The sequence below is a fragment of the Idiotropiscis lumnitzeri genome, chromosome 14 (genome assembly GCF_059441095.1).
Source record: "Idiotropiscis lumnitzeri isolate Australia: NSW breed Sydney's pygmy pipehorse chromosome 14, RoL_Ilum_1.0, whole genome shotgun sequence".
In the NCBI taxonomy this organism is placed as follows: domain Eukaryota; kingdom Metazoa; phylum Chordata; class Actinopteri; order Syngnathiformes; family Syngnathidae; genus Idiotropiscis; species Idiotropiscis lumnitzeri.
In genome coordinates this window covers 3,383,051-3,408,301 of record NC_142404.1, presented here as the reverse complement: position 1 = coordinate 3,408,301, position 25,251 = coordinate 3,383,051, and the positions used below count along the sequence as shown (strand labels likewise).

Sequence of the window (25,251 nt, the reverse complement as noted above, 5' to 3'; positions counted from 1 at the left end):
TGTTTAAAAGAAACACAATGCAATCCAAACACACTTGTTAGTCCTTCCACTTAAAGCCACATCTGTTTCAATATCAACGGAAACATCACTGCCGTAAATTATTTTTGCATTGTGTTTAAATATTTGGACTTTTACCGTTTGCCTGGACCAAGAGGTTTATTTTTCGTTTGTATTTTCAACCTTGGAACGTCTTTTCCACCTCCAACATTGTTGCTGATGACTGCCCTACCAATAACAAGTCGATTGAGTGAGTATAACAGTATGAATGGCACCTAACTAAAGAGAACCAACCTCAAGCATTGGCTTTAGAAGGAGAATGTTGATATGAAAACCGACAATTTCATATATTGGATCTTTTGCAGTGAATTTTTTAAACGTAACTGAAATTGTAAACTTTGAAATTTCCCAGAAAATCAACTTTTATTTCTTCTCCACATCAGTTAACGGATTACAATTACGTAATTAAATTACGGAGCATCATTACTTCCCCAACACTGTCATGTAGCAGATGCGTGTGAACCGATAACTTGTCTTTTCTGTCTCATACTCATCAGATATTTGTGTTGTGTTGAAAAGCTAATTATCTTCAGTGTCACAAATCCAAACACAGTTCAGAGTTCTGCCATGTTAATGCTTTGCATTTGCCATTAGAATACATTTGTGCATGTGCAAGACTTTTTTCAGTGATAGACCAGAATGGGAATGCAGGCATTTTGAAAAACCACCTGTCTGACGTTTTCAATGCTTTTCACTATTACTTTCCGAAACACTTTTGTTACAATAAAAAAAAGTTATCTCCATTTATTTTTTTTTGTTTAAAACATTCTTGAATAATAGCCCCTGATTTTGATCTAATTGAGGCAGTAATTTCTCCACAGCAAGCCACAATCTGTATTCTTTTCATGAGTTGACTGTGGTAGAACACAATGTTGGGAATCACTTTATTTATGCTATGCAGCATAAATCATTGTACCTTTGCCCTTTTACTGTCAGGCCCGTAAAATAAAGACATGCGTTTTCTTGTTACTGCTTGACTATAATTTACAGCACAGTGTGTTATGTTGGAGCACAGAACTGAACCTTTATTTGAAATAAGTGAACGCATTAGAAATTACTTATGCACCAAAAAAAATATATAGGCAAAAATAGGAAGCCTAATTGACAGAAAACATTGTTTCGCTGCCACCAGTATGAGTTCAGTAGGTGCGTTGAATTTGATGAGGACTTCCTTGGGTACATTCATCTTTCTTAAAACATAAATGTGTCTAGCTAGAGATGGAGTACCTGGTTCTGGAAATCCTTTTTTGTCTTTTATTACTTTGTCATTAAATAGATATTGATTGAAAAAAATGCATGCAGTGCTTACTTCACCACTCAATCTAAAAAAGTTGCTTGACCACCAATATGCTCTGCATATTCTAGTACATTTACTGTAGATTTATTGAGGAATATATTGTCCCATGGAGGGTCTAATGAATGTGATAAAGTTAATTTTCGGTGTCATGTCTTCTGGTAGGAGAACCGTTTATCTATGCTTGAGATGTCCTTAAAAAGAAATCTAATTTTGACATTTGCTCAAAACTCTTAATGACTCTATTACTTCTCATAATTGTGTTATTAAACTAAGAATTATTTAAATTGATTACTCTTAAATGAGATAGAAAGTGAAAATGAGTGGGAGAAAGGCTTGACTATGAAGAGGCAGATTTAGAGTACCTGTAGCTGTAAAGTGCTATTTGTCGTCAGTGGAATGAAGGCGTATTGAATAGCATGTCTAGACATGAGATGGATTTAATTGTGTGGCTTATTACAAAATATGGAGCATATTGACCTAATTAAAAAATAAATAATTAAAGTAATACACAAGGCATACATGTACACATTGGGTTGATGGGTATGTAGGATGGCCGAGTGGTCTAAGGCGCCGCGTTCAGGACCCAGTCTCCCCAGGAGGCCTGGGTTCGAATCTCGAATTTCCCCATTGTGGGACTAATAAAGGGAATATTATTATTATTATTACTTTCCAGTCAGTGCGAACATTTTGACGAAGTTAGCAATCATACAACTACAATTATACAGCCAAGATGGCCCATTTTTTACAAACATGCTCAGTTTATCTTATTTGTAATCACTTTCTTTTTTATCCATTAATTTTGGAGAAATTAGGAAATAAGTGACAACTTGAAAAACGCCAACTTCTATTGAGGAACAGGGCCACGCAATGCCCCCCGTTCGTCACCTGAGTTACGATTAGATGCTGATAGATAAAGGCTTTACAAAAAATTTAAAATGTGTACTGTACCAAAACTAGTATGGTCGACGGTAGAGATCTGTATGATATTGGAAAAACGTCCAATATGTGATATGAATGTTGATTATAGCAATATTGATATTATTGCGATATATAACATATACCTAAAGAAATTACATTTTTATTATCAAATGAAATAAGTATATATTTTTTTCAAGCAGCAAAATAAGCCAGCTCAATGTGTTCCTAGCTAATTAATTGCAGTTCCCTTAGATAATGTCCCAACGATTGGGTGGGAATGCTCATTTAAATTTGCATCTCTTAAGTTGCATAAAAGTCAGACAAAATAATACAATTCCCCCCAAAAATTATTGCATGAATTTGCATTTCAGTAATATATACATTTCCATATATTGTGCAGCTCCTAACCTACACAGAAGGTAAGTTGTCGCATTTTTTAGAAGAGGTTGGACTCATTTGTATTTAACGGGACACAGATGCAGGAGTCAGCCAAACTTAGTACTTCCCACCGCATGTTAACCACATGACTGTGACGCTTAATGAAAACAAGCTTCTCGTAGCTCAATTTCTAAAACCGCAATCAATCTTCCAAGTTTATGTGGACATCTCTAGTTATGTCAACTTCAACGGCCCACTGTAAATATTAGAGCGAAGGCCGCCAATATTTTTAATTTTATGGGCATAAGGTCTTCCTCGCCATAAGCGACTGACAAAAAGTCTGTTCATAAAATCCCAAATATTGTGCCGCTCCTTCTAATAATTTCATAGGCTGACGAATCCAAGAGTATCGTGTGTCTCCCACACATATAAAAGTAATACCTAATAATGCGGCACTCGGTACACTTTGAATCTTCTCTAGTGGTTTGTCGCAATGCAGGCACATCAGCACAAAGTTCAACGTGAGTGCTGTGACGTGCTTTGTCCACAAAATGAAAAGCTGCACATGGACAACATTAAGGTGGTCATTTCAAACGACTCTCAGACTAATTGTTATGTGGGCCTCATTCCCGGGTAGGCGCTGGAAACTTCAACAGTCTCTCCTTGTCCGGGGAGCCAGTTATTCAAAACATTACTCTTGTAGTCACTGATTCTTCTGCTTGTTAGTACAACTGCCAATTGCGTAACAAGTTTGCAAGCGAGACAATTTTTCAATGTAATTAAGGCTAATGATAGCTCAGAAAAGTGGGTGAAAAAACATTCAAATAAAATCACTCTATGAAATGAACCCCGCTGTAGGAAATAGGAAAATGTTACCGCAAGTCTCTTACTGGAAGTTGAGCACATATTCGTTTCTCAATGAGAGCCCTCATGAATAAGGTCAATAAAAATAAAGCTGCCTTGCCTTTACTCCACTACATTTGCAGCGTCTCGCTCCCTTATTAACATGGCTGCCACATCTGTCCATTCATTGGTTTAATGGGAAAGTTACCCTTGCCAACTTGACCACCACATTGACGCAGTTTTTAGCCTGTTCAAGTCTACAATAAAATCTGTTTATCTACGACTAAACAGCAGCGCAAGCCGGAAACACGTGACCAATCACTCTCTGTTGATGCCTTTGCGGAAAATTCTGGAACTACCAGACTGAAAAGTACTGTATAAAAGGTGCATTTTGAGTGAATTGGACATTTTTATTAGTTTATATTTGCTGTCCGCCAAATCTGGGGTCAGTTAGTTCCAGGTCTGTTGAATTGAGATTCCCCTGTATTTTCAGAGACCAGCGAAATTGCTATTCTTTTTTGATTTTGTGATCCTTTTATTAATCCTTCCTGAGTGACAGCCAGTTCGGTCAATGCTTTGTGAGGAAGATCGCTTCGTTTACGACAGTACTACGGATAAGTCAATAAGCCTAATCAACATACCAAGAGATGCTATTTTATGTAATCACACGGAGTGTGAAAACTTATCTCATGCATGATGATATTGTTAAAGCGCTATATGAAGCTATATATGTGCTTCAACAAGCACAAAAATAAAATGTATAATGCAAGACCAGGGAGGAATACATTTTTGGCAGGATTATTATGCCAAAGCCTGTGATGCCGCTAGGGCTTGGACAAAGGCAGGTTGGCCAAGACAAGGGCCTGGATTTGAGTATGAAAAACAAACTAATGCAAGGGACAAGTATGCAATTCATTTCATCAGTAAAAATGAACAGGCGCACAGGGCTGACTTTATATTACAATTGAGGGAATATCGGGATCTAATACGATTGTAGCACTCTGGCAAAAGCATTATAGTGACTTGCTTAATTGCATTCCGAGTGAGGGATGAAGATTCATTGAAAATCAGTTAAATATGGACGTAAACTGCTTAAAATATGCATCGAAAAAATGAAAGAATCGATTTGCCGTACCATGTTTATCAGAGCCGCTCTGTCATGTCTCTGCTCTAAACAAACTGCATACAAACAATTACTTAATACGATATAAACCAAGCACCTTAAAAAGGAAGCATGTTGCGTCTGATGCCTGATTTAATTCACGACAGGATGTGTAGTGTGTGAGAGCTAGCTGTAGTTAGCACACACAGGCTACCGTGCGCATGTGTTGGAACCCGCCTCGATATCCTGTTGTGGTACGCAAACGTATTGTAGCTTCTACATTAGTCAGCAAACTCACTGTTATTAAAACCGAAATACAGTTTTTGTATACCCGGGATTTACATCGAAACAGCAAGAGCACATGTGCTTTTTAGTGACCGGGCACAGAGTCTTGCGTTTATGAACTCTGACATCTCACCACTCATGACCCATTTGCCACAAGCCATTAACGACAACACCCAACAATAAAGCAAAACCTACCTAGCTTGTTAGAATATACTCATTTACAGTGCTAAAAAAATAATTGTAAAATATCTGGGTTATGCGTGTTGATGCGGTAACAGTTGTATTTTGCGGAGCTATATTATTTCAGAGTTTTATGAATGCATCACGCAACTAGCGGAACGGGAGGGGTGTGCGAGTCAAAGCGGGCAATGGAGCGAGAGAGAGAGTTGTTTTTTTTCAGGCACATGCCACATTTTCAATGTGTAGATTATATTATGTATACGGTACTAGAAAAGCAAATCAAAATGTTTCTTTATTAAGGTAAAAATAAAAAACATTTTTAAAAATCTAGTGTGTCTAGTGTTCATTTTTGTTTTCTTTAGCACAGTGCATTTCGTCAATTTTATTCATGATTTCTATGCCTTCTAAGTAAAAAAAAAAATTGGTTGATGCCCAAGAAAAGTGAAATATGATTATAATTTCCATTTGAAATGCTCTAAATGTTTACATGCTAAACATCAAAGCGTATTGCCTTTGTGGATGGCTGAAGCATCACACGTGCACACAAGACAAGCAAGGCAGCAATTAAAATAAATGCTAAAAAAATTTAATTGAAATCGGGAAATGAAATGAGTCGTTACATCCCAACTCTTTTCTGATTACTACCAACGAAGTATCTGAAGCAATTATCACTCTATCAAATGGCAGCATAAGTGGCATAGAACAGCTATCGGCTGAACATCGATGTCATATATTGATTTATTACTGAATCGGACAAATGAACGTTTGGGAGTTAAAGGGTTAATACACTGTGGCCGCACTGAGAAATCTGATGTATAAATTTATCTGTCGGCCAAATGACTAGAAATAATGAAATTATTGCTCACTTATCAATTGATGGCTGAAGATGTCAAAGATCCATTTGTTTTTGTTTTTTTACTTGGCGGGTAGTGAATGGGTGAAGTGCTACACAATGCCAATCTCGCTTCATTGGTACTGTTGTCTTTTATAGGATGCTTTTTTAGTATTTTTACCTTGGTCCATGTGTATATATTTGTGTTGTGTATATTGTGTATTTGGTCTGTCTGTGTTTGGAGCCTGAGTCCGCAATAAAAGCAATTCATTCATTCATTTATTTATCAATCAGAATAATTTTCGGATTTTGCACAATACTTTATCAATTGTCTTTTGGCTATTTCATTAAATGCTACTTATACAAAAATTAAACTGTTACTTGGTTTAACTACTGTATGAGTAGCCCATATCATATATAAAGTACACTAGTTTGTTTTCTATTTTTCAAAGGGAACAACATAATGTTATGTACAATGTTAGAGACGTATGGTATAGTAAATTATTATGTTTTGCAGTGATTCGTATAGGGATATACAGAATTTATTCCTTAGCTATGTGCTGTGTTCCGGCAAGCAACAATCCCAATCGTAATAAAAAAATAAAATGAGGGGGTAGCATCCCTATATATGATGTCAATCCTTTTATTCAAAAGATTAACTTCTAATTAGATCATGTTTTCTCCTCCCCTCTGTCCAATCGAGGTATATTAGTGGATTGTGTTTCACCTGCAGGGTTTTATGGGTAATTGAGGGCAGAAAGCCTGCAGAGATAAGATATTTATATGAGGGAGGTTTAATTTATCTTATCTCTGACAGCATATGGGGTGGAAGATGCCACTTGAGATCCACTGACCCAAAGGCTCAGACATGGAGTTGGTGCACGGAGCACTGCAAATGTTGTTGGTTTCTTACTAGATACTAACACATACACGATGCTCCATGGTCAATCAGATTGTGCAAACAAGCCTTCTGCGCTCAGTTTGATCAATTGAGCCATCAAACGCAAATGCACGCTGCATTCCTTTGATTCCGTAGATGTAGACCTGAGAGCTGAACAGCCAACGCACGTGCTGAGTACAAAGAGGTTTTCTTTTAAGGAATTGTGAGGTGCAACTTCGGACCAGGTTCAGGTCCAGACGTGGAACAATGGATTGACATTTTTTTATACACCTGATTAAAATGTACATTTCATGTCGTACAAAAATGTGACATGTAATGCCGGAATTCCACAAATTTACACCTGTGTTCAGGGGCTCAAAAGAATCTGAAGATTAAAAAAAAAATGTGAATTAATTCATAAGCTGTATGGAAATTCTTTGCAGTCAATAGATGTCTGAAGCGACACTGACTCTAACATTTCTTTGCCTTTAAAAATCTTGCATGATTAGTATGCGTTGGTAAGTAAATGAGGACCTGGCAAATTTGTAGTATTTGAGTGAATGTACGCAGAGATTATTGGCCGTCCACCGCTGAATTCATCTTGTGCCAGTTTTTGTCATCTGTTGGCCTGTAAAGCCCTTTGAGACTCTTTTGTGATTAAGTCTTGCAGATATAGAACACTACTACTTGTCAGCTGTCACATAATCAATAAACATGAAGTAGAAAACAATGGTCAGTGGTACATCAGATTACAAATTTAATTCGTTATGTGAGCCAGTTCGTGACCCCAAATTATATTTACATTTTTTGATGAATATATATTTTTCTAATTCGAATTGGTGTGTGTTTGAAATTAAATACAGTACATCCATCCATTATTTGAGTCCGAGCTGACAACGGGCAGTAGGCGGGGTACACGCTGGACAGGGTGCCAGCCAATCGCAGGGCACACAAAAACAAATAACCACACGTGCTCATTATCACACTTAAGGACAATTTAGAGCATTCCATTCCCAGAGTTATTGGAGAAAACCACACGGGCACAGAGAGAACATGCAAACTCCACACAGGAAGGCCGGAGGTGGAATCGAAACCACGACCTCTGCACTGTGAGGCCATCGTGCTAACCAGTTGTCCACCGTGCCGTACTAAATGCAGTACAGTATAAAAAAAGATTGAACTTACTTCATCATGAAGAAAAAAAACCAACAGGTGGAGGTGGGAGTGAGTCACATTTGTGCACGTCACGAGTAAGTTTCGAGTTGTAACCTTCAACTTTCAAGCATGTTACTGAAAAAAAAAAAATTCAACTCAAATTGAGTCACCACCAAATTTCCAGCAAATCAAGTCATAAAATCTTGCTCTGTCACAATATATTGAAATGAAAATAAATTATTTTCTTCACTGATCATGCAACAAAAAGTACTTCATCTCAATAAACCAAATGAAGGGGTGAAATGAAAACCAATTTAATCATAAGATGAATGTCAACACTTACGGATGCGTGTTATCTTTTCATACTAACATTTTTGAGTGGCACACTGTTAATGTCGTGATAAATACTGAAATATACTGAATGTGTAAGTATATATGTCTAATAATCAGATTTAAAAACTACATATGTTGTAGTTCTAGTATATATATATATATATATATATATATATATATATATATATATATATATAATTTGACCCATTTTTGCCCCCCGGCCGCGACCAGGGTAGCGTCCCACTCTCGACCCACCGCCGTTATTCATAAAAACAGCTCTGTTTTTTTAGTGTTTTCTGAATCATTTGTTGGGGTTAGTAAAACATTTTTTTCTTACTTTGCGGACCACCCTGAGGTGAGCTGGATGTCTTTCCCTTCCACTTGGTGTCACTTCAGAATTACATTTAGCTGGAAGCTGTCATGAGACTGAGCTATGTTTAGCCCATGTGAGTGTGAGTGGTTGAAAGAAAATGGTGATGACCACACTAACATTTGACTTTGACGTCAAATAAGGGGCCCCAAAATATCATCATGCGGACCAAAAATGGCCCCCGGGCTGTGATTTTAACTGGCGAAATGCTTTTTCGGTGTTTACTTAACTTGTTTGACCTCCATTTCTCTCTCTCTATAGGACCTCGGTGGGGTGAGTCCACCTCAAAGGAACTGGAAGGGCATCGCCATTGCCTTGCTGGTCATCCTTGTGGTTTGCTCCCTCATCACCATGTCAGTCATTGTCCTCACGCCAGGTAAAATTTGTTGTCAGACTGGTTCTGCACTAATACTTTGTGTTTTGGGACACATGGAAAACACTCATTGTACACAGTTACACACGGTGTAATTGTCCAATTCCTCGATTGTTCGATGGAAAAATCATAATGATAATTGATTTTAAAATGATTTGATCGCCTTTCCTTCAATTTTCAGGTTAAGTTCAATATTCTGGTTTCTAAAAAATTCTGAATAACTCATTTACATGTGTGAGCAGATAGAGTTACTCCTGTATACATAATTATAATATCCAAAATTGTGATCAATTGGGATAACCCTACCTAATCATTAGATGGATCAATTAATAATTTCCGCTTCTTACTTTCCGCCATCAATAAAAGACATATTCAAGTCTTTCATCACACTAATAAATTAGTGGGTTTCCTACTCGCTGTTCTGCGTCCGAGTTTTGCCACGTTACTTTACCTCTGCTTGTGTATTTTCGGTGGACTGCACACCAAACGCCACAGACACATACTAAAAAAAAAAAAAAAACAGGAGTCCTCGCGGATAGAAAATACGCAGAACACAAACGAATGTGGATATTTCCGATATTCCACGTTTAAATGACCAAATATTCGGTTTACATAAGGTGTAATCTGGGTTTTATTTAGGTTTTTGTAAAACTAAAAATACAATCAAATACAATATACCTTTATTTTTATATCATATATGAGTATATTCAGGTTTTTGAGATGTTTACATCCCCTGGTGCAACAAGAACTGTGGTTTCATTTGCTTTCTTTCCACTGTTTTGAAGAGATATCATTTCAATATAAAAAAAAATATTTTTATTGACTGTATTCACTTTCAATTACTAAATGTGTGTAAAATGATTCAAATATATCTCTCTTCCATGAAATTCTGAGTTGTAAAGCAAAGGGATTAAGTAAAGGGTGTTCTCCAAGAGAGAACCAGAGAGCCTAACGTGATCTAGATCATCCCGTGCCCTTTCGGCTGCTCTTGTGTTCCATGGTTGGTTACCCTCAAGGCCTCCAAGTACAAATATGCTATCTGGGGTTTGCAACGAAAGCCAATATGGCTGACATTCAAAATCATTTGCCCCCCCTCCTCTTCTGCTCACAATCAGCAGCTGTCCTATTTAAAACACCACGTTCCATGCCCATTTAGCAGTTTATATTAAAAAATGAAACATTTCCTGAGAAATCTTGGTGACTGTCTGAAAATGTAGTTTAAATCCCCTCATAATCACGGAAATGTATGGTATTATTTCGGGGGGTTTTGGTTCCTGTCTTTCTTTAATTATATTTAAACCACATTGCAAATATGCATATAAAATATGTGTGAAAGGTACAAAGAGATTTCGGAATTAACCATTAGAATTGATCATAAAGTAAAATCTTTATATTAAAGCATCCATCAGAAATTGACAATATTTATCCCTGTTGATGCTATTGTGATTGAGCCAGGAACAGATACCCTGTATTACTTCTGGTACCTTGCATGAGAAAATCAGTGTGAATCAATTGGAGGTTGCACAGCAAATGCCTTTGACACAGCTGGAGTATAAAAGGCCCATAGTGGATTAAAAGAAAAATGTAATCTGTCATCTCTTTGAAGCACCTAGAATTTGACGCATGCTGACGTCAACAGAAGAAGACAGACAGTAATAGACGACGCACATCCAATTTTGTTACTCGTATAGTCGTTAAACGAGATGGACTTATTTTAATTAGTTAGCCGGGAAAGATAATACTATTAATGAGCAACTGAGAGGTAAAATCTAGATCTGAATTTCAAACAGGTACACAAAATAGCAGTATTGTGTTTCATTAATCACAAAATACTATCCGACAGGGGTAACAGTCATTGTATCTTGGTGCATATTGTTGGCGAGAGGAATTTCAATGCATGCCTTATATTTGCAGCTGACACCCAAGCTGGAAGTGACACCAAACTGACTGTGGAAGATCTCTTTAAGCCAGAGTTCAAGGTCCATGACCCAAAGGCTAATTGGATCAATGGTGAGTCAAGCAGTTGGCATGCAAGACATTCATACCTTGTTAGTCCTTAATCAGCTACTCCGTATTTCTTTTCAACATTCTTCATTATGACCATGGCTGAATTTGCACATTTTTATGGCACATATTTTATGGTACATCTTAATGTACCAAGTCTATGACTCAACTGTGCTTTGTTTTAACTCATTCACTGCCAGCCCAGGTAAAAGGAATGCACTTTTTGGCTTCTATAACCGTCAATGGCAGTGAATCAAGGACAACATCTCAGCTTTGTCAACACACCTTGCAATTGAGGCTCACTAACGCCCAAATTCTGCTGTTTGTGGTTATTTTCGTGTTACTTACATACATTGAATCGATTCTTGATTTGCCAGAAATCAATCGTATGGGTTGAGCCTGGATGGTTTTAGCTTGGAAGAAACCGTAATAAAGTGAATCTGATCATGCTTTACCCAGATTGAGGTAAAGGATGGGCCGGACGGTGGCGTTCCCGTGTTTTTCTGTCTCTTGCAATGCTTCTCTGACTTTGCCCCGATTGCCCATGAACTGTGTAAGTGTAACCCTACGCCTGAGGGCAGGAGTAAGAAGCAAGGCCTTCCATCAATATTTCATTCCCCAGTGACATTTTTCCACTATCTTCACAAAACCATCTTATTCTCTGAGCTGACCTGAGGCTAGAAAGGGAGAACTGATGCTGTGCGATGAAGCAATCCGTAAAAACAGCTTTGCCGATTGGTTTGTGGATGATGGGACGAAATAAACTCCTGGTCAATGAGGAAAGATAACTGACAGATGGGTGAGAGTACAGTTTGATCAAAAGGATTTGGTGCAACAATGATTCTGTTTTTAAAGGCTTTCGGGGATTTAAGTGAAAGTGGTCTTAATGTCAGAATCACGCTGATACCGTATGATCATATTTGAACTAGTGTGCTATGCGACATATTTTTAACAAGTCACAGTTGAAATGAATTGGTTAAATAATTGTATAAATGTCCTATGGTATGTAGAAGTTCACATAAACGCATAATGGTCATGAAAGTCATCCATCGTTTAAAACATGAAAAGTTTTAATGTCAACACAGTGGAATTATTATACAGCATTATGTGACAGTGTGTATTAAATAAATGATTAAGTAGCAGCAATGTTACAGTTGACGAGGGATGTTTTTTTATTTTTTTTCATTGTAGCATGCCCTCCGAACCAAGGATGAGACTTTACTGATGATTTTGTGGTTGATTTTTGAGCAAGATTTATCCATAACCGTGTAACCTTCAAACCTAATCACCGTAAGAGCTGAAACACATTTCAAAACACACGCAAACAATTAGCTGACATATTTCACATTCAACACTTAATGTTTCCAAACACAAAATACTTATATCCATCATTTACACACCTTTTGCCTCTTCGGAGGGGGTGCTAGAAAAATAAATGTCCGTTTTTCTGAGGCTCAATATGAAACTTTTGGCGTACTCTTCGTTAAATTACCTTAAGTGTGAACCGTACTAAACAAGAAGTTCGCATTCAAAATAAAGGCACATAGCTTAAACCGGAAGTAGAACCTTTTAATGCAAATTTCAAATGAAAATAAAATACAATAAATAAAATCACTATTGCTGTTCATAAAATACGAATATGGTTAGTTACATTAATCCTAATTGTATTTTTTAAAAATGGACATGAAAAACTGAAACATGGCTCTCTTATGTGTGCCGGTAACAATGTTGGGGGTAACCTGTTACAAAAGTAACGCAGTACAGTAATAGATTAGATTTTAGCAGTAACCAAGTAATATAATGAGTTACTCTCAATTTTTAGTTACTGTTTCTGAGTCTGGTAATAGGTTACAAATTTCGGGACCTTCACACGAATTTCATTGAATCTTTTGAAAGGAAGCACAGTTTATTTACCTCCTCACTTCCTGTGTAAGCTACACCGTGGAACAATCGACACAATTCAATGGTTCCCTCTGAACGCAGCAAAGTTGAAAAGGTTGCCCGCTTGAACTCTCTTTAAAGCGTTTTGTGTGTGTTGACACTATGAACAGTCTCCCTAATGGATGAGAATTTATTGTTTGTGACACCAAGCACAATCATGGTTTTATAAAACAAAATGCAAAACATATACTCAAAATACAAACAGGGATAAACAACAAATAAATTGCAAGGAATTGAATCAGTATGCTTTTTCGATGTGATTTTAATAAATTTTGCGCCATCAATTGCAGCATGTAAAACAGTGTTCTTTTTTTTTTTTATGAAAGAGAAAAAATGCTCACTTTTGACTTTATCAATACATATAGCATTTCTGCTTTTGTTAGACACGGCCTTTCTATCTATCTCGCTATCTATCTATCTATCATTTATCTGTTTTGTTAGAATTATCAATTATACGTCATCCATCACTATTTTGCGTGTGTAAATTAATTTGAGTATGATGATAATTTAATTTATGGTTCATAGTCTTGGATTATTTATTTACTGGGCAAAATATCAGTTCCAATGGTTATATTAAAAAAATATTGATACAACAAATATTGATCAAAGGTTGTGATCTCCCACCATAGAGTCAAAGCATTTAATATCATAGCCCACACTCTCGAGTTAAATAGCTTCATCACATATTAACTTTACCAGCTACAATAAAATAAATTAAGCATTTCCTTTCAAAGTGTCAACATTATTATTTAATTAAAAAAGAAAAAAGTAACTTAAACTTCCGTAACTCATAACTCTATGAAGACAATAATATTGTAAAGGAACTTTTTACTTTCACATGCAAGTAACATGAAATATTTAATATATTACATTTTGGAAGTAACTTGCCCAACACTGGCCGGCAATGACTGTCAAACATTGCATTGTGTTTGATTTTCATTTTTCGCACTTTTCACATGGTTATTTTGGAACATTACCACAACGGTGTTAAGGGAGACTGGGGGATAATGAGGCTCTTTTTTTTAGGGGGGGGGGACCACTACATGAAGATAGTTTAAGTTATGAGCAGGCTAAATAGCAAAAGACATTTCAGAATATTGGGAATATTTACTATAAAATCCGAAAGGTTGTCTTGTGGCACAGCTTACCCCCTGCATGGGGTAAACTGCGCATAGGATATATATCTCGCATATCTCTTTTTTCCCTCCCTACATCCTTCGCCCTTTCCTCCTCCACTTCACCATTCAAAAGACCCCTACATCCATCCTCCTTCCACCCTCCCTGCCTGGAATAAATTATTCCATAGTAATACACAGAGGTGGGCAATTTACTACATTTTGACAGTCCGTCATTAGTCAGCGGGCAGGACGCCCTTTCGCCATTGTCAGTCCATCAAATTAAATCGTCAATCCATCAGTCCGTCATGTTATTGTCACCCCCGTTTCCTCAGGGTTTTTTTTTCTAAATAGCCAGCGTGTGACTGTGAACCTCATGGCGTTCTGCGTTCTGCTTTGCTGATTAATGGACCCTTTCTCAAATACTAGCCAAGATGGCATGTCTGTTTGAAAGAATCTTCTCACCCTGAAGAAAAAGCAGCACCAACAATTACACATAACAATTGTTCTTCATAAGAAACATTTACAAAGAAACCTGCACCAAGATCTAGTGCATATATTTCAGTGTATATTGAAAAGGATTAGCAACTCATTGGATGCTGTTCCATTTTACACGTCCCAACTTCATTGGAATTGGGGTTTGTACATGAGACACACATGTAATTGATCCCAATTTCTCTGCACCCACATAAGAAGTAGTAAACTATTTTGATGTTTTTATTTTTTGTTTTGTTTTCTTTCAATGTAACTTGTTTGTTTCCAACACAAGGATTAATAGATAGAAACAAGGTCTGTTTTTGCAAAGGATTACTGTGAGACTTGCAGCGTCATTGTTCTGGGTTAATTGGTAGTTGCAGGCTCTGGTAGCTGCCATTAATTACTGGACTCCCTAGTCTGTGATATAAATTGTGCTCGTTTGCTTCACTGTGTCTCAGCAGAAATAAATATTTGAACATTTGTCACATCTGTTAGACGATTTGAGTATTTACTGTTGTATATTACTTTTGGCAACTCTTTTGCTGAAAATGGCCTTGTGCAGGTTCTAAATAGAGCTTGATAGATTGCAGGGAGACATGATGACAAGATTTGTAGTACTGAGAGAATTAAAGGCTGAAATTTTCATTGAGGCATCCATTAAAGTATTATGCATACCACTTATCCCATGACAGGTCCTGGCTGACGTAGTGTGAGAAGTGAGTTCTGTCCTTTGATACTGTAGACTGCCAGTCAATCAGAGTGATGACATTAAAAGAGTGGTAATCTTTCACATTCACTCTTACGGGAAATGTTCTATCTGATAGATCAAGAGTAGTTTGATGGTGTTATTTAGCTGGTTTACATGGAGCCATGTATTCAATAATCAGAATAAAACGGCTGAGTCCAAATGGAATTTTAATCAGATTCATAGGGGTGGTATATTCCTATTGCCAGCCAAACCAGGAATATTCTGCGCATGTAGCAAGACCTACAAAATGTCTGACATGCCAGACTTTCGTGGTGGTGGTCGTGAAGCATCCCAGACGCCAAATCTTTAAGTATGTCACACTTCACGGGCTATGATGCACCAAGACATTTCAAAATCGTCTACGAGACACGAGTTTTGTCTGTGACACACCTGCCAGCCCAAAGTCGGGCTACGTTCGTGTAGTCTGCAATCAGCATTAGCAGAGCTCGTCTGCAATACCAGAACTTGTTTTAAAGTACTAGTGACTTGTTTTTATCAAGGTGCTTCTTCAATAAAAATGTTAAAACAATTGTGAAAACTGCTAAATAGATTTAATGAACTCCATCATGATAAATCACGTCGATGTTAAGATCAATCGCCACTTGTCAAAATTGCAGTTAACGTGGCTGAACTTATTAACAGGGTGGAGCATGTAAACGGTTGATCGGGAAAGATCATGTAACATGCAAACAGAGATCTTCATTCCAAATTATTTGAATCAGAATGCCAAAAAAGTCTCCATCTAAACTCGGCTATTGTTAACACATTCCGGTGAGATGAATCTAACAAACATTTGACCGTTTTTGCCTTGGGCAATATCCCACTTTAAGGTCACTATAAGGCCTTGACATTTTACTTTCTTATGTCCTTGGTACTGTATCATCTCAGAAAGAGAGCCAACTTTAGAAGATAGAAGCTCGTGATGAATTAAACATGACAGGCTTAAATATAGACTTCCAGGGGAAAAGGCAGATGTGTAATATCGCGTAGCCCACTCTCTTCATATCCTGTGATATAATCTGACTAATTACTTTATGTATCTTAGTTGATTGGGTCATCTTCTTGCGTTATTTGCTTATTTCATCACTGAGTTTTGCAAGGAATATGCATCTGCATCAATAAGCCTCTGGTTGACACTTTTCCTAATTAACATAAATAGGACAACAATAGTATATATATTTTTTTTAATAAATACAACTTTGGATGTTGTCCTGTCTGTGAAAATACCAAAAGAAAGAAAACTCCACCAACGTGCACATTTAGACCGCGCTTTGTGTTAGACTTGCACTTGGCATGGAGAAATGTTAATTAGAACAATGTCAGAGTCCATTTCATAACATGAAGTGCTGCAGGAAGACTCCTTCAAAGTAGTGGATCCTCCACAAAACCCATCCAGGTCGGTCTATGCACAGTCCTCCATAACAACGCCTCGTGCCCACCTCAGATCTTGTCCTGGTCAATCGGGGTGGGAGGATTGAAAGAGCAGCGGCATCAGATTCGGTCATTGTCTTCTATCCTCGTCTACAAGCAGGGGAATAGGGGGCAGGACAGTGGCTTAACTGAATTTCTACATTCCTACTGAGGTTGCGGCTCTATTTATACAATGAATATACTGCCGAAGATATTATACATGTACTGTAATATCCCCTTGCCACCACCTACTGATTGGTTTAATAATTTTTAAAAGCTTCCACTTCAATTTCTATGGGCAAATAAGAATCCTAGAATAAGGCTATCCCTTCTTCATTTACCTTTTAGTGAAGGTCTGAGGTGCCCTAATGTGAAATGGTACTACTGGGCAGCTCCATAAGGTACTACTTTGGTGTGGGGAGAGCTGATGCTGTGTTTAGGCAATGGGCTCTGAAGGGATTTATATCCATTAGACTCGGACCATACGGTGTCATTTGATACGCTAAGGATTGCATACGATATACATAGCAAATGTTTTTTCAGGTAATTGCAACTTCTATATTGTATTGGAACAAAACAAAACCATATAACAAAACCTATCAAGTCAAAGCTTGAAGAACTGATGAGTGAAAATAAAAATTAAAAAATTGAGATACTGCAGAATTTTACACATTATCGCTATTGAAGTCCTCAGATAATTCCATTTTAAAATTAGAAGCTTGGAAGAAAGATCTGGAATTAAATTTATCATTGGAAGAATGGGAATTAGTTCATAACCCATAAGCAGACTATTAATTCTCGGCTAAGGTTGTTTAGTATAAATGGCATATGCGTGTTTTCTCATACCTGAAAAGTAAATCGATACAACCCAAACATCCCAGACATATGTATAAAATGTGGGGAACGAAGGGAACTCTCTTCCATTGTATTTGGGAATGCTGGTAGATCAAAGATTTTTGGATGGTTGTGAAAAATGCTATACAAATTGTAATTTCTAAGGATTCACCATTGGAACCTTCATTCATGATTTTAGGACTATATCCGAAGCACACATCATTTACAAAGAGTGAACATATTTTCATTGATAAGTGTTGATTACAATCAAAAAGATTGATCGCGTTGCATTGGAAAAAACGTAAGGAGACCAACCATCATCGTACAATGGACTAAACAAATGTTGGCGACACTTCCAGTTTCACATATCTCCTGAATGGGGAGAGGGACTTGTTTGATAGAGTTTGGAGACCATTTATACTTTATGTTCAGGACATTGACTTGAGTGATGATGACAAGAAGGAAGCCGAGGAACATTTTTTTTCTTTTCTCTCTTTTTCTTTTCGAGGATTTGATCGGTTTGAAGGGGTGGAAGAGTCTCTGTGTATTATAGTGTCATTATTTGTTTTGCTAATTTACTATGCGTCTGAGATGGTATTCTATTCTGTTCAACGTTTTTAAATTGTAAAGTAAAGTAAATAAATAAAGTGTTGGGAAAAAAAAGCGTTAGTGGCTCAAATTTCCACGGGTAAGGCATTCCAGAGTACGAGGGCCTGAATAGAAAATGCTGTAGAACTTGCAGGCTTCAGAAACTAGGTAAGCCAAGAATGGCCGTTACCAGAACCCTGAGCAACTGCAATGTAATTTTTAGTTGGGAGAAAGTGCAAATATGGCCACCCCCTCAAATGGCTAAAAGTGATTTTGCCGCTTAATTCATATCCCACAAACACAATATTAATCAGAATGCCGTATTTAGATAGGTTGATCCAGATAGAACATATTATTGTAAAGAAATGTTGGGGTTGACTTCCCCTGTAATATTAGATGAGAAGTCGTTATAATGGTCGGGTGAGACGTTAAACGCATAAATTGTTTATGTCTGCGTCAGTAGCAAATAGAATGGGACAGATTTTAGTGATTTTGTGGAGATTAAAAAATGCAGTTCTTGTAATTCTTCATGGGTATTTGAAAGGAGAGAGTTGAGTCAAATACATATAACGAGGCATGAAAATCACTCACCTTTTGGCGAAATTCGCTGTTTTGAAACCAAAACAGGTTCCCGACGAGAAGCATGTAAACCTGATGAGAAAACCTTTTGTGGGTGGAGGACAGAACATGTAGGTCTACCAATGATTATCAGATAACAATGTGCGCCTGATGGGAGCCTTGAATTCAATAAAAAATGTGAACGTGCATCAGTAGTGCTTTTATCTGGGAAGGTATGAATGAATGAAACGTTTATTTACATAGTACAGATAAGAAAATACAAGAAAAGCAAAACAAACAAAAGCACTTAATTTAAACAACCGAAAAAAGGACTAAGCCGAATCACCATGATCATATTTATGATAATAACTATATATATATATATATATATATATACATATATATATATATACATATATATTATTCACATTCATGTATGTCATATTATGTTGTATTTTTAGGTGCGAGTTTTTATCTAACCAGAATCCAGCTAGCTTGTGTTGCCAGGCAGATTTCATAATACCAGCAGCACTTTCTTATTCGCAGAGCCTTCAGATTCTTCCCTGCAGGCGTCTGTTCTGCGTGAGTCAATGAGCTTTCAGAGTTGATAGACAGTTGCGATAGCCAATCAGATCATGAGTTGGTTGCAGTAAGCCTTCTCGCAGGCCTTACCTTGAGGGTGTAAAGGTCTCCTGTGATTTAATAATCACTTGTGACAGGGCATGGCCAGGCCAGACATTCTTACCCGTCAGCTAGTAGTTCAAAAAGTGTATGTCATAAATGATGGTGTTATGAGGGGGATTTATTCAAATCGGACAAAGTAGGACTTCACTGAAGGCGTGTGTGAAATTCACGGCCCGCCACTGATTATTGCCTATCCTACACAGTCCCGCGAATCACTAAGAATTTCAATAGAGCAAAATAAATACACACATTATAATCTCTAACTGTTTTATATTTTATATCTGGCACTATAAACATGAATTATTTTACATTTGACATTTTTCTTAAACCCCATCAAAGAACTATACAGCATTAATGAATCATCAAGTTCGCAATCTCGCACCCAAAACTGAAACTCATCTGTATTTTACATTGGTACCCTGACTTTAAATTATCAAACATAACTAATCCTTTTAACATGAAAAAAAGTCTGAATACAAACAGGTAGGCTTTTGTTTACTACACGTAATGGGATTTCCAATGTCTTTGGATAAACAACATTCATGAATTTTAAAATAAAAGAGACTATGAATAATGTATTCGTTGAATCTCTGTAGCCAAACGTGTTAGTTATTCTCATCGCTCTTTCCAGTAGTTTAATAATTGCATTTATATTTGTTTTGTATACATAAGCCCAAACTTCAGCACAGTATGTCAAATGAGGCAACATCAGAGAAGAGTACAATATATGAAGAGCTTTCTAATTTAATAAATCATTTACTTAATAAAGAACAGCCACTGATTTGGCTAATTTCCGTTTGATGTATTCTATTTGTGGCTTCCAGCACAATTTCTGATCAATAATCACTCCCAAACACTTTGCTTCAGTGAGTGCTCACATTTCAGCAGATGTAATGAGTGATCAATTGCATGAAATGCTTTTCGTAAATCCATAAATTTACTTACGGCATATTTTTATTTTTTATCTATTGTTGTCTTTATATATTCTACAAAACAGTGGCAGGCCGTGCATTTCACACATAGGCATTCAGTGAAGTCCTACTTGAATGAATCCCCCTCATAACTCCATCATTTAGGACACCAGGGCTGGACAAATATACAGAAACACACTTTCACAGTACTGAGTGAGTGTTGGATGACCTAGCTTCTCTTGAAAGGTCCGTCTTGAAAATGGCCTCGCAAGTGGATCTGCAATTAAATCCACACTTTTCCCTCCTTCGGCCAATGTGGTTTAAAAAAAAACAAGACTATAGATTTTCGAACGGTTGCAGTTACGACTTCCGAGTGTGTTGATTCCGCATAGGGCTGCCCCTTACGAGATAGTAACCAATCACGAAACGCGTTCACCACCATGACTTTATTATCAAAAATCGAATTGTCTTGTTTGACAATGGAAAGTCTCTTTTATGGATACATTTAATGATCTCGTTGAGAACATTCCACTTAGCTGTTTTTTTTTTTTTTTTTAATATTTTAGCAGTAACTGGTCATAATGTATATTTATTTTTGTCCTGTTTAAATATTTGTTACTTTTTGAGTTGGTTTTGATGAACGCAGTGAGAGAGAGGTGTTAGAGTGAGCCTGTTGATGTTGAATTAAACAGACGCAACAATACTGTCCTGATGTGTCGGTTACTTTTTTTTTCGCAAGGAAGACACCAGAAGAGCTACTCGTGACCTGAACCCGTGATGTAAACCGGCATGCCTCCGGCGATAGGAATAGCAGTTGCCTGGCTGAATTGATGAGTGATTTCAATTATTTCAATATTTTGGGGTATATTTAAGTTACCCAGGACCTCTGTTGACACATGTATCTTAAAGTGGAAGTCAAGACCGACATCTTCTTTACAAGAAACTGTTCTATGTAAGCCCATGAGTCGAAACATGGTATTCTGATTGATATTGCATTTGCGGTATAGGATTTAAACAGAAAAATCCACCCGTTTTTAGCCATGTGAGGGAACGTCTATTTTGTCATTTCTGTAAAGTGAAAATGACATCACAGTTTTTCAGGGCTGAGCTAACGACCAATCATGGCTCCGTTTCAGAATACAAGTAAGCCATACACAGATTTTTTACTCTCTATCACCCACAAATAGCAAGGGTTCATTCACTCTATACAAATATATTTTGTAGCAATATTTATTTTTATTTGTGACGGGGTTCAAAATCGGCTCTCTGTAAGAATATGGTCAAGCTGAAGGGTGTAGAATTCTTCCAATTTTATTAACATATAAATCCAAAATAATGTTCCGTACATACCATTCATTCCTCTTGCCTGTAGGAAGTACAGGCTCACACTGCCCACAGTATGGCCGCCTTTTAAATACTAGGCCCCTCGCCCAAGCCAATTAACTCTAAACATGAGTGTTCTCTTCTTCAGAACACACTTATATGATCACTAATAATATTAATAATTGTAGAAAAATATAATCATTCAACCAGCCATAATCCCCTCCCTTAAACTGCCCAAAACAACAAGAAACTTACTTAACTTGAAAGCTGGTATTTTGCCATGACGTGCCGGACGGAAGAAGGGTCCGGCTACAGCCGGAGCGTTACTGTTAGGACACAACAACGGCCACTGAGCGTTCCTGTCAACTAGGGCTGTGAGGATAATTTTATATCGATATGTATCACGATAGTTTCGTGATTGATATCAATAGAAAATGGTATAGATAAATTTTTGATCCCAAAAAAAATGCCCAACTCATCACAAACTCCCTCCCATTGAGAAAATACAACCTGAGGCTTACGCATGCGCTGCTGAGCTCACGTAACTCAAAACAAACACAAAAAAAACGGGGGGCGAAAGTTGGACTTGCCGGCCGACTTGAGGAAACATCCTTCAGTTCCATCACATGGGACCTCCGGATGAGAGAGGTAGGCTTGCTTAATAGTTAAGATGATAACAAGCACCCTCCCTGGCCGGAGAAGCGAAGCGGGCATATGTAGCAGTTAAGCCGCTAACAAGCACACTTCCCGGACACGCACTGGATGAAAAGGCCCGTAGTTCCGTTGCAAGGGAGGCCGGCGTGAGTTTGACTTTTGTTCTTGTACATTTGGAAGGTTAAATGTTACATTTTAAAATAAAACAAATTGAAATTCAGCCCTTTTCCCTTTTTTATTTTCAATCGTAAAAATAATAAATCTTTATATATCGATATCGACCGATATGACATACATGCGTCACAAGTTGCGTCATAGTTTTCAGCCATATCACCCAACCCTACTGTCAACGTTTAGTTGTGTCGCGCAGTGGGCCTTTGTGATATGATCGACCTTTTTTTATGTGGTTCGCATGTAAAAGACCCTCCAAGTATAAACACAAAATAGGTCTTACGCTTACGCCTTCTCTCTCCTCAACGCATACTGAACGCTGATTCACGCTTGCGATCCAGGCGTGAGGCGTGACAATTGTGCCACAATTCTTAACCAATCAGGAGTTGGACACTAGGGCTGATTCTGATTGGCTGTTTACAGTCCAATCATAACTCAGAGGTAGGGTAAAAAAATACAATATAACTTTATTTATATAGCGCATTCCACAATAGCTGGAGCTGTGACTAAGTGCTTTCCATATGATGTGATATAAATAGGATTATAATGGCGCGACGTTATTGCAAAACAACTACCATGGCGACATCTAATGATGAAGACGCAAATGCACAACTTTGATTATTAAAAAACAAATAAATAAAACAAACAGAAAAACATTTATAGAAGCACACAGAAATAAAGTGACAATAACGTGACCACATCTAGATATACTTAATTATCCATCTATACTGACTTTTAAGTCTGGTTCATTTCTCTCTCAAAATTTATCAGATTGATGCTTTTAAAAATTAAACATTTTATCCAGGGGAGAATTCCACCCTGCTGGTGTCATATACTAAACCTTTTCCATCCCGACATGTTTTAATGCCTGTATAATGCTGACGTTTTTTTTTTTTGCTGAGTCACTTTGGATAATAGTACGCGTATATTCATCAAGATCGTCCTCAAACAAGTGCGGGTGTTGAGCGGGCCAAAGAAACGCCAGTAAGCTTCTGCAAAAAGGCCAAGTCCAATTTTGTAATTGAGTTCTTTCATATTTAATCTGGTGATTCTAGATAAGGAGTAGAATACATGAAGTACCAGGTCCCAATGAGGATGGTTTCCTGTCTTGCAGGTCTATAAGTTTAAGAGTGTAAAACTTGATGGTGTAGGAGGATGTACTCAGCACAAAGAGGAGGGGGCTCTTGAAGTCAACCACCCATTTTATTACTCCCATAAATGAATAGCCGTTCTGATGAAAATGAAACGTATCATCATTAGTGTGGTGCGTAGGTGGAGCCTAGATGAATCAGGCATATTAGCTAACCACAAAGGCCAATGTACTGCGTATTTCACAATGGATGCTTTGATGAGTGTAACAATCTTTCTCTGGCTGGATTTACCCAGAAACTTTCAAGACCGGATTGGAACAATACAAAAGTAAGCAATTACTTAATTAATAAAATGAGCAATAAAAGACATGGCAGGCCGTTAAGTTGTCCTCACTGATTTACATTAACCTCCACATCACTCAATTGACCGTCATCAATTATTTAATTATTCACACATTATTAAATAATTTAAAAATTAGACCATATTTAATAGTATATGCCAGATTGACCACTCTGAGTTGCCCCTTGATTAATTAAAAAAATTATAATTCAGGGGGTTGAAGGGAATTATAAGCTACAGTAGACCCCAGAATACTTGAAGCACGGCACCATTTGTAGATTTTTTCCCAAATATTTTTTTAACTGTTAGAAAAGCCAAGTCAAAGTCCAGACCTGAATCAAATTGCGAATCTGCAGAAAGATTCGGAAACTGCTCTTCAAAAACTCCATCCTACCTTACTGAGCTTGAGCTGTTTTGCAAGGAAGAATGGGCAAAAATTTCAATCTCCAGATGTGCAAAACTGAGAGACATTCCCCAAAGGTATGGCAGCTGTAATCGCAGCAAAAGACGGTGCTAAAAAGTATTAACTGAGGAGGAGCCGTGTTTCAGTTTTCAGCTTCCTACTACCTTTACTATGTACCTCTTCACTATTGTCTCACTTGGTGTTGATTCTTCACATGCACAAAAAAAATATTTATTTTTAGCTTTGTCTGAAGCCTGAAATGTGGAAAAAGGTCAGAAAGTTCAAGCTGCCCGAATACTTTCGCAAGCCACTGTAAGCCATGACGCCACAATTCGCTAAGGGGGTTAAGTTCAAAATAAAGGTCGTAAGGATATTCCATCCACTCCATATTATTTGGTGAGGTTTTACTTTGAAGTTTGCCTTCGCGTAGGCGGCACTTTACATTGACCAACTGTTGTTTCAGCTTCCTTGACATGTCTTTCTGACACCATATAAACTGTTCTCTGAGACCATCTTTTTTTTCATTTAAGGTATCCCAATTATTCAAGGACTCGTTTCATCCCTGGTTGCCAAAATGCATCCATATATGCGACTTACATGATCCAGGATGGCGTTCAATTTCCTCTGCTGCTACAATAGAGAATGTTTATTGAGCAAGTTGCCTTCATGTTGAGTGTGCATCTTTATTTTTTCAACCAATCCACCAACCATGTGTAGCCAGAACCGAAGCGTGCGTGATCCGTATATATTATACACACACAAACCTGAAATATTTTAGTGTTTGAGTACCCTACTGAGAATTCAATCGAATCATCAAATATTCTGATAACATATATTTTTACTTGATTAAAGTGCAGTAATAAATACAAAACAGAAAATAAAACAGTATACTTACTAACTATCCATCCATTATCTGTACCGCTTCTCCTCACAAGGGTCGCAGGGCATGCTGGCAGTACAGATAATGGATGAAAATCTACAGTTCCTATTTCTTAA

General features: G+C 37.4%; 1 protein-coding gene across 2 annotated transcripts in view; it reads left to right on the top strand.

Moving 5' to 3' along the window:
- The window catches only part of dpp10 (dipeptidyl-peptidase 10 (non-functional)), a 148,947-nt gene that overhangs the window by 67,196 nt on the left and 56,500 nt on the right, over window positions 1-25,251 (top strand). For both annotated transcript variants that reach the window (XM_088315681.1, XM_088315682.1), the window contains exons 2-3: window positions 8,892-9,006; window positions 10,918-11,013. In XM_088315681.1, coding sequence (XP_088171807.1) covers window positions 8,892-9,006; window positions 10,918-11,013 — 211 coding nt within the window. The remainder of the gene's footprint in view (window positions 1-8,891; window positions 9,007-10,917; window positions 11,014-25,251) is intronic.